This window comes from Parasteatoda tepidariorum, chromosome X2 (genome assembly GCF_043381705.1).
Source record: "Parasteatoda tepidariorum isolate YZ-2023 chromosome X2, CAS_Ptep_4.0, whole genome shotgun sequence".
NCBI lineage: Eukaryota > Metazoa > Arthropoda > Arachnida > Araneae > Theridiidae > Parasteatoda > Parasteatoda tepidariorum.
In genome coordinates this window covers 9,143,086-9,153,652 of record NC_092215.1, presented here as the reverse complement: position 1 = coordinate 9,153,652, position 10,567 = coordinate 9,143,086, and the positions used below count along the sequence as shown (strand labels likewise).

Below are 10,567 nucleotides of genomic sequence, written 5' to 3'. Positions count from 1 at the left end.
TTGTCATCTCTGTATATATATATATAAAGAGAGAGAGATTCAATATCACCACCATACCATTACTCTTATTACTCGGAGATAAATCAATCCTTTTATTTTTCTGTTTACACCTTTTCGCGAATAAAAAACTGACAACATCTAACAAAATCTAACAGGAGTTATGCAAAGAGAAGAAGTACTGTTTTCAAGGAAATAAAATAGAACAATTTCTGAATTCTAAAAAGTGTAGAAATCGTTTATTTTGAGCCCAAACTAAGTTAAACCCAGGTTAAACGAGGGAGATGTAAAATAAATAATTGGTTTCATGTTATAAAGTTTGCACGAAATTCTGTTATCGTGAGCAAAACTCGGATTTAACAAAGAATTTCGCAAAGACGCTTAAGAAAAATTCACAACTCAGATTATGAGAGAAGAATTTTCATAGACGTCTGGAAAAAAGCAAAACTCTAATTATCAGCATAATTCAGATCTAGCTAGGTATTTTGCATAGACATCTGGAAAAGATTCGTAACTCAGATTTAAAAAGGAATTTAGCATAGAAATCTGAAACAAAAAAAGCATAATTGAGATTACGAGCATAACTTAGGTTTAACTCGGAATTTTGTGTAGATATCTGGAAAAATAGAATAACCCAGATTGCGGGCATACCTCAGATTTAAAAAAAAAAATTTGCATACACTTCTAGAAAACTCTTTGCTTGACTTCTGGAAAATTTATTGTTCGATTATTCTGACTGTTCATCAAAATTCTATTCCATCTGAAGCATTTAAAAGCTTCTCTCTGTTCAAATTGCTCATCTCCATTGTTCAGTTATGTAGATAAGCAATGAAGACTAACATTATGAAATTCCTTATCTGTCTTGCTTGAACAAATGAATAAGAAATTGTGGTTGGTCGTTTACAAGACTAAAGACATTCCATACGCAAAATATATTTTTTTTAAAAATGAGAAAAACGCAGAATTTGTGAGAGATTGGACGGAGACAATTAAACTACCACTATTGACATAACTTAAGACTCCTCATCTCAAGACTTCAAAAAAATGCTTAAATTTATCTTTCATTTGAGAATTAGAAAATTATTCCCGAGTTATTTTTTGTACCCATATATAAATTAAATAAAATATTTATTGATAGCTTAAAACATCTGGATGAAAATTACACTCTAAAACTTTGAAAGGAGTTCCAAACCGTGAGAACCCTAAAAATCTTTATAACAATCATCCCTTAACCATAATCCATTAATGAATATTTGAAAGCGAAATGAAGTGAAACTAAAATGACGCTCAATTCTGCAATGTAGGAAGAACGTATCACCATAAACTTTCACTAGTTGTCGTGCTCTAGATAAAAAAAAAGATTATTTTAGAAGATACCGCGATCGTGAATATAGAGCAATGTACGGTCAAACTCGTTTTGGTGTCTGTTTATTTTCAAAAATTTACCTTAGGATACGGAATATTTTAAGTGAAAGTATTTCATCGCTTACATTAAAAATCTATGCTCCACGTCAACTAAAGAGGATGCTACACTGAGGGAGAATTTTTCCTTGGCAAATTCTGTTTCACCTCCATGTGTGTTTTAAAATTTAAAGTTCAGAGAAAACTGAAATCGGGTAAACCTATTTTAAACTTTGAATCTTCAGAAACTGAAGAAATGCACTAGAGCAATGTAAATGTAAATGTTCCAGAACATCAAAATACAAACAAAATATGGCTTGACTAATTGTTATTACGCAATGGGAAAGTAATCCTGCAATAATTTGTTTGAATTTTGATGCTTTGAAAAGATTTTTTTTTGAATTTGAAACTTCACGGCTTGCTCAAAGTTTGCCTGAACTCATTGTTCTGTAAATTTTAAATTGCCAATAACGGTGAAATAGAAATTGCCATGAAAAGTTTTTCCCACTGTATAGCATACTCTTAACTTGTCTGTGTCGAAACTAGAATCGTAAATTACATCAAGTGAAAGAATTTCATTTCTATCAAAAATTCACGTCAATTTAACTTGGCAGTGTAAAATCTAAAATTGCGGTGCATTTTTAATGAAAAAATATTGTTTCTTAAAGTGAAAAAAAATGTCCTTCATTTTTTTAAACTTGGAAATATGGAAGCTTAATCTGAGTAAATATAATTTTCTTTAAAAACCGATTCAGATTTAATCACTCAGACTATGATGAGTAGTCAGAATCTGAAAAATATGGTCCAAATAAAAGTTTACTCAATGAGCTAGTCGAACGCTGAAGTCCATTTTGAATCATAAAGTATAAAATTTTTGTGCACCTTCCAGAAACTGCGTAAAATTAAATGACAAAATCGAATATTTCCTTTGAGTTTTTTTTTTTTAATTTTACTTCTTAGGTACAAATTTGACTTATTTATAAAAAAAGAGATATTTTTCATGCATATTCTTGTATTTTTTATTTCTTAGATACAATAACAGCCAACTTCTGTCTCATTTAATTTTAAATATTTTCAATTCCTGCTTGCAATGAGGATAACGACGGTGATATACTTACATGATTTGATTAAAACTGAAATCGATGCTTTTCAAACAACTCTAAAAATTGATATCCTTATTTGAATTTATAAATTGATAATCTTCTTTTCATTATTTTCAGTTAAAATGAAATTAAATAAAAACTTAAAGTATTAAATGCTTTTTCAGCTCAAAAGTTGGAAAAAAAGTTGGTTTCGGAAAGTTGATCCACTTGTTAGAATTATTAAATTAACATCTTCATTTTATCATTCTCATTTGAAAAGCGCAATAAAGGAAGTCAATGAAAAATTGGTTAATCAAACACTTGAGCCAATTTTTAATCATGAAGTATAACATTTGTACGCCCTCAAAATTATTTAAAATTAAATGACGAAATATAATAATTTTCTTTTAGTTAAAAATTCAAAAAAAACTTTTTTTTTGTTTATTTTTTTCTTCTTGAAAACAAATTTCCCTTATACAGGAAAAAAAGTTGCTTATGTTTTTCTTACTTATTCTTGTACTTTTAATTTCTTAGATACAATAACAATCGATTTCAGTCTCGTTTAATTTTAAAAGTTTCCAATTCGTATTTGCAATGAGGATAACAACGGTGATATTCTTACATCATATGAGTATAACTGAAAAATTCTCTCTCTCTAAAAGCTAGTAACCTTATATGAATTAATAAAATCTCTGCATTATTCTCAGTTAATAAAAATGAGCTGGAAAAAAGTCCTAAGTGACTTTAGTAACATTTTAATAAATTTAGAATAATAAGAACGGCAGATAGCATATAAGTGAATTTAGAAAAGATAACAACGACATGTTATCTTAATACAAGTATTAAAGAATTAGATGATTTTCTTCATAAAAGTTGGAGAAAAAAAGTTGCTCCTCTTATTAGAATTATTAAATTAACCTTCTTCATTTTATCTTTCTCAGTTGAAAAGCGCAATGAAAGAAAGTTCTAAGAGACATTTGTATGAATTTACGAAGGATAAGATAAAAGATCTTCTAATTTTATACCCGTTTTAAGGAACTCGATGCTTTTTAAATAACTAAAACTTATTTGTATCTCAGTTATTAAATTGATCATCTTCATTATTTTCATTTTCATTTGAAAATCGCAATGGAAGAAGGCTCTGAGGGACATTTTAGTAAATTTAAAAAAGATAAGGAAGAAGATCTGCTTACTTAATACTAGTATTAAGGAACTCGATGCTTTTTAAACAATTAAAAGTTCGTCTTCTTATTTCAATTATTAAATTGATCATCTTTACTTTATCGTTCTCATTTGAAAAGTGTAATGGAAGAAGATTCTAAGAGACAGTTTGGTAAATTTAGAAAGGATAAGAAAGAAGATCTGCTTACTTACTGCGAGTATTGAGTTTTAAGGAACTCGATGCTTTTTAAACAACTGAAAGTTGAATCCCTTTTTAGAACTATTAAACTAATCATTTTTATTTTATCATTCACATTTCAAAAACCTAATGGTTCTGAGTTACCTTTTAGTGAATTTAGAACTATAAAAACGAAGGGTGATATTTTAGTGAATTTAAAAAGAATAGGAAAGAAGATCTGCTTACTTAATATGAGTATTAAGGAAATTGGTGCTTCAGTGCGATCGGCTCTAAGAGACAGTTTAGTGAATTTAAAAATATAATTAGTGCATTGAAAAATATAATCAATGCTTTTAAATTAAAAATAATTAGATTTTAAACCTACAGCTGCCCATGGCAGGCCTTTAAGCCCAATATTTTGTACTCTTTGAGAGTGTACTTTTTCATCCAAATTCTTCTTCTTTAAAGGTTTCTTAAATATTGAAACAATTCATATATTGAATTTATCGTAAACATAGAAAAATATTTTTGTACACAGGCTGTTTTTAAGAGGTGGGATCATGACACAGATCTACTCTTGAAGCCCTGGAAACAGATAAGGTTGAATATATTTCAAAGTAACAATTGAAGAATAAATTTGCAATTCTGTCCAGAGACAAAATTAATATAAACTATTCCAAAATATTTTCAAAAAAAAAAAATTTTTTTAAATTTCTATTTACCACAAAAACCAATTTCAGGCTTTCATGGCGTTAATTGAGCCAACAACATATTACCAAAAAATGTGCATCTTTTTAAAATAGTGTGGTCCCGCAGTGGACTGATCGTTAAGACACGGTTCCCAGCAGATCACCGAAGTCAAGCATCACTGGCTGCAGTCAGTGTGCGGGTGGGTGACCATTTGGATCAGTCTGCGTAGGGACCGAGGGTGTGCGGTATTGATCCTCGTTAAATTGTTCTATTGTAAAGTGCTCGGCTTCGCATGCAGGTCGTCGGGCTACCGAAGCGGGGGTGCCATCCCCTCTGCAGAGGATCAAAATTGTGATGGCATGTCATCAGATCATCCTCAGGGATGTTTTCCAGACCGTCGCCAATAGCCCATTGTGAAGCTCTAGTGCGACGTAAATTGAATTACAACAACAACAAAATAGTGTGAGAGATGTTAATAAACAAAAATAAGAGTGTAAAGTTTATATATGACAGTAACTTGATAATACCCCAAAAATATGGCATCAATAGATAAATATTACAGCTATGCATAAGATTTTTGGAAGAAAAAAGAAACAATTTAATGTTTTGATGCATATCCAAAATTGTAGAGGGAGAAACCGTGCTATTAATTTAACAAAAATAGGTTGAATTAAATTCTTTAAAATATTTTCTTTTAAATATTTAAGAATTCTCTTATGTTTTTATGAAATATTTCTGTAACAAAATGCCATTTTCTTACACGAGAAGTATAGGATTGTCCTGATCATGTAACGTAGGAAGCGTCAATACTTTTTTTTTTTCATGCATTTATTGCTTTAGATAATTTGCTCACTTCACACCACCATGCCACGGCTAAGAACTAAGAACCATTCTTTCAGTGTTCCATCGTTTAACAGCACCATGAGGGAAATGCCACGTGCTTACGTAAAATATCCTCGGTGGTAGATGGATCATGGGTTAGAGTCCTCTTGCCGTCAGGCTAACCATGGGAGGTTTTTGTGGTTTTCCCCTACATGTAACGCAAATGTGGGTTAGTTTCAAAAAAATGTCCTCCATGAAGGCAAATTTCTCCCTGTACTCGATCCAGGAGCTCCCTTGTCTTCTTTATTGGGTTCAAAATCGCAAGGCTACGGAGTTGAGCATTTGAAGTCTTAAACCCAAAATTGGGTCGGCTGTTCAACGACGGTTATATAACAAAATTAAACTATTTTTAGATATATAAACTTTTCACCTCCTGCAACTTTATATAATGAATCAGGTTTACCATAAATTTACATAGTTGATTTTAGAAAACCTTAAAATTGAGTGAAGTTCTAGATTTTTATTCAATTTCATAAAACTTCAAAATTTTATAAGACACTGTTCTACATTTCATTTTCCATACTTTTTCTCCACCTATGAAGACTAACGGAAAAATTTAAATAAAGCAAAATCATTTTTCTGGAATTTTACTTGCTGATACTAAATTGCCCAAGGAAGTCATTTTGACTGCTTTTTAACTGATTTTCATGTGCAAAAAATGTACAAACAATAATGCATAAATTTTTATTTTTTCCAAGTGAAGTAAATTTTTTATTGTTAATATTTACTAATAACTTGTTGTATAACTGTAAGTACTATTAAAAAAATATCAAAAATTTCTTTAAACATTAGTTATTCCTTCACAGTGCAGTCATTTTGACTGCTTTTGGGCAATATAGGTATATACTAAGTTTCAGTCTTTCTAGTGTTAAACATCACTTCAGCACATATTTCATAGCAAAATATATCTCCTAATGCTACAGAATTCAGTTTATCTGATTATCTAGCTTTTTTCTGGAGTTGTAGAATTTGCATATAATATTTTATCTACAACTCGATACTGTTAACATTTTATCTACAACTCGATACTGCTAACATTTTATCTACAACTACATCTGTTATTATTTTATTTACAACTCAAAATATTAAGGCTGGAAAAAGTTCTATTGTTGGGAAAATAATTTAGATAATTTCTTTTTCTCTTTCAGATTATTGGATTTATTTTTCTTCAGCAAATTTGTCTCATTTATGGAGGACATGGTGGCGGACATCGCATAATTCTTCATGATGATGAATTAGGAGAACATGGTGGTCATGGAGAAAGTTTTGGAGGAGGACACTTAGGAAGCCTTAGTTCTAAATACGGTGGATTTGGAGGGGGACATTTTGGAGGCTTCAGTACAAAATTTAGTGGAGGACACGGAGGAGGGTTTATCTCAAAATATGGAGGAAGCAATTATGCTAGATATGGCGGAGGAGGGAAAGTACTTATTGCTCATGAAGTTGGTGAACTGGCAGGAAATGGACATGGAGGAGGACACGTTATCTTAGGTGACCATCATGGAATAGGAGGTGGCCATCATGGAATAGGAGGTAGTCATCATGGAACAGGAGGTGGTCATGATGGATTAGGAATACATGGAGGTTTCGGAGGAGGACACAGTGGAGGTGGTGGTGGAGGTGGAGATGTAATTACAGTGCCAATTGTCAAACATGTGCCAGTCGTAAAACACGTTCGTGTGGTAAAAAATGTCAAAGTTGTAAGACATGTTCCAGTAGTCAAGCATGTGCCCGTGGTGCAACATCTTACAGTTGTTACTTCAGGAGGAAGTGGTGGAGGTAGTTTTGGTGGTCACGGGGGAGTTGGAGGACATGGAGGAATTGGAGACCATGGAGGAATTGGAGGACATGGGGAAAGCCATATAAGTCTAGGAGGACATAGTGATAACCATGCTGAATGGTGGTAAAAACATAGAAGTTTATATTGGTGTCATTGTGGCTTAAATTTATACGCTGGTTTCGGAATTAAAATTTAAGCAATTTATAAAAGTATTGAAGACGTTTCGACATAGGTTTATTTTAAAGCAATGCGAAGGTGGGTTAGGTAAAAGCTTGGCACCTTTCAACAGTTTTTTTTTTCAAATTCATTGAATGAGAGTATAAGTTTGAACATAACTTTCAAAACGAAACCTTAACTTGATTATAGACTAAGAAATATTTATCTGAATTAATATTCGACAGTATTTAGAGAAACATTTCTTCAAAGACTAATCAGATTTCAGTAAAGAATCTAGTATAGACAGTGGAAATCAACGAATTTTGTAAAATCTTTCTCCGGTGCTTTACACCAAAGCGGTATTTGATAAAAACTTCTCTGTACAAGGCATTATTTGACAAATTTTCTTCTAAACACTGAAGAGTACTTCCTAGTTGTAAAAAAAAATTAAAAAATACCCGGGCAGAGTTAAGTTGTAACACCGTAGAAAGCTTGCATGTAGTCCCCAAGAAGAAATATATATTCAATTTTCGTATTTCGTGGATTAAGGAAATTTTCGCTTTTTCTTTCATTTCCCCTAAGCTTCTTAACAAACGGAACCTTAAATGAATATATTTTAATTTAAAAATGTAGAACTAGATCAGTCACGAAAATACCAGCAAAAATCTTTGATCAAAAACTTAAAAGTTGCAATTTTCGTTGTAGAAATGATACTTATGATGTAAAATTTCATGGAGGAAAAAGTTGTAAAACATATTCAGGTTATCAAGAATGTGCCCGTAATACAACATTTTACAGTTGATTATCAATAAACTGAAGGACGATGCAATAATGTTCTTTAAGGATCACCCTTAATACATATTTTAAAATCTTACTAAAAAAAGTTAAGAAAAAATACTACACACATTAGTGATCATAACTTAACTTCTGAATGATAGAGAAAAAAAAATTTCAAATTTCAGGTCAACTATTATTGAGGTCTATAATAACTGGGATTAAAATCGTAAAAAACTAGTTTTTTTGAAAAAAGAACGAGGTTTTAAGGCAGTCCCTATTGAATAGCTAGCGCATTCCAATCTAACTAAACAAATAAACAGATTTGCTGATTTTAATTCATTTGCTTTTACCTTTTTCAATAATAGTTGGTCAGAGTTACAAGATTACGGAAAGAATAGTTTGAAAACATTTTCCTCCCTAACTATTAATTTGAAATCCCTATAGAGTAAAATAATGAGTTTATTTTTAGTATGAATTCAAAAAATTTACTTTAAGTGTGGCTATTAAGGAACACCCTGCTTATGTTTAGTACGCAAAATAGAAAAACCAACACCGTAATCACTTTTGAACAAAGTTTCTGATTGAAGAAAAAGTCTTAAAAAAAAGAAGCCTTTTATAGCAAATAATGCTCTTCTTCTACGAAATGAATTTAACTTGAAAACGCACTCAAGGTAAAAATTATAATTTTTGATAATTTACGACTTCATAATATCTTCAAAATAGACAAAATAAATTTTATACATGATTTTAGAAAATTTTTAAAAGAAATTTCATTAAAAAGAATTCAACTCGATACGTGTGAAACACTTCTCCTTGTAAGCCAATTGACTGCCCCATCAAAAATTCGTACTCTGCCAATTTAATGCCTGCAAGTGACGTCATCGTGAATATCGATCCTTATAGGCTGTTGAAACGTGGTATTTTTGTTATAACAGTTCGTTCCACTATTGTAAGCCTAGCCCGTTAAATTTGAATTCGATATGATATGCGATCAAGTAATTGATTATCGTATCACGTTATAATCTCGTAACTTATGAAGTCTTGTAAATTAATGGTATATGTAATTAATGCTTAGCAAAACAAAAGAAACTAACACTGTCCTTTAGTAACGAAAAGAAGCTGATAATCTACCAGCTGTAACTTTAACACGCCATCTTGTTTATAAACAACCAGTTTGGTTGAGGTTTTCAGTCAAATGGTTGTGTTGTTGTGTATCAGTGGTCCTTCTTCTTGTCGATTTGAGAGCATTCCATTACTTGCTATTCAAAAATTTATCGCTACCTCTAATAACATTATTATTACTTCGTCTTTGAGTATGTTAACGTATGGGTGTCCTTTACTATATTCTATGCATTATACTTTATTCTATGTGCTCTATGCATTATACTTTATTCTATATGTTCTATGCATTATACTTTATTCTATATGTTCTATGCTTTATACTTAATTCTATATGTTCTATGCACTTTATTCTATAATTTTCGAAGTAAAATTCAGAATCAGTTCCCATAGAGAGTCACACCAGTATTTTAAAAGCAATCAATAATACCTGTCACGTGATTCAACATCACAAACTAGAAACATGACTTATTGAGCTTTCCTTCTATGTTCTTTACTTTATTTAATAATTTTCCAAGTAAAATTTAGAATCAGTTTCCATAAAATGTCATACCAGTACTTTAAAAGCAAAGTACTTTAAAGTACTATATGTGGCGTGATTCATCTTCACAAAGAAGAAACCTGACTTGCTGAACTTTCCTTCAAACATGCACATTCAAACATGCACATATTTATTAGATCATCGGCAGCTAATTTAATTCCATTTTGCTGCAGAAGCTTATTATAGTTATTATATGGAACAGATATTTTAAAATTTTAAACGTATTTTGTTGTATGAAATTGTGAAAAAATTAAGAAAGTATTTTATAAGAAAATAAAAATTTCAATTGAATTGTAATAATTTCGATTCACTATTTTCTAAAGAAATTCTAGTTTCTATTTTTATGTATGTTGAATAAAAGTTATTTACATATCTGTTTGATGAATATTTCATTTCTATTCAGTTAATTTAAATTTCAGCTATTTAAAATTAAAGTTATCGTTCAAAACTTCATTGCATTTAAGAAAATGTCCAACTTTGATGTACAGTGCGCAAAATAAAAATGGAGTAACTTGAATAACTTTTTGTCTAATGATCGGATCTTAACGTTCTTGGACTCAATTTAAAGGACTCAAAGGGGTGACTCTAAATAGGTTAAATAATTAGTGCAGACGATATTTTAAGTTGCGAAATCAAACACAAAAGCGTACTTTTTCTGAATAAACTTCCCCTTTTTTTTGACGGATTCAGATTTCTGACCCCCCAAATAAAAAGGGCAGCTGCAATCTGGGAAATATGGTCCCCATAATTTGGTCAGAAGAGAGTTCCAAAGTTGGCCCCCTAATACAAATTTCAATTTTTGC

General features: G+C 30.9%; 1 protein-coding gene across 1 annotated transcript in view; it reads left to right on the top strand.

The window, feature by feature from the left end:
* LOC139427269 (uncharacterized) overlaps positions 1–7,298 on the top strand; it is a 9,859-nt gene extending 2,561 nt beyond the window's left edge. Inside the window, exon 2 of the mRNA XM_071188328.1 lies at positions 6,540–7,298. Coding sequence (XP_071044429.1) covers positions 6,540–7,298 — 759 coding nt within the window. The remainder of the gene's footprint in view (positions 1–6,539) is intronic.
* The last annotated feature ends 3,269 nt before the right edge of the window (positions 7,299–10,567 follow it).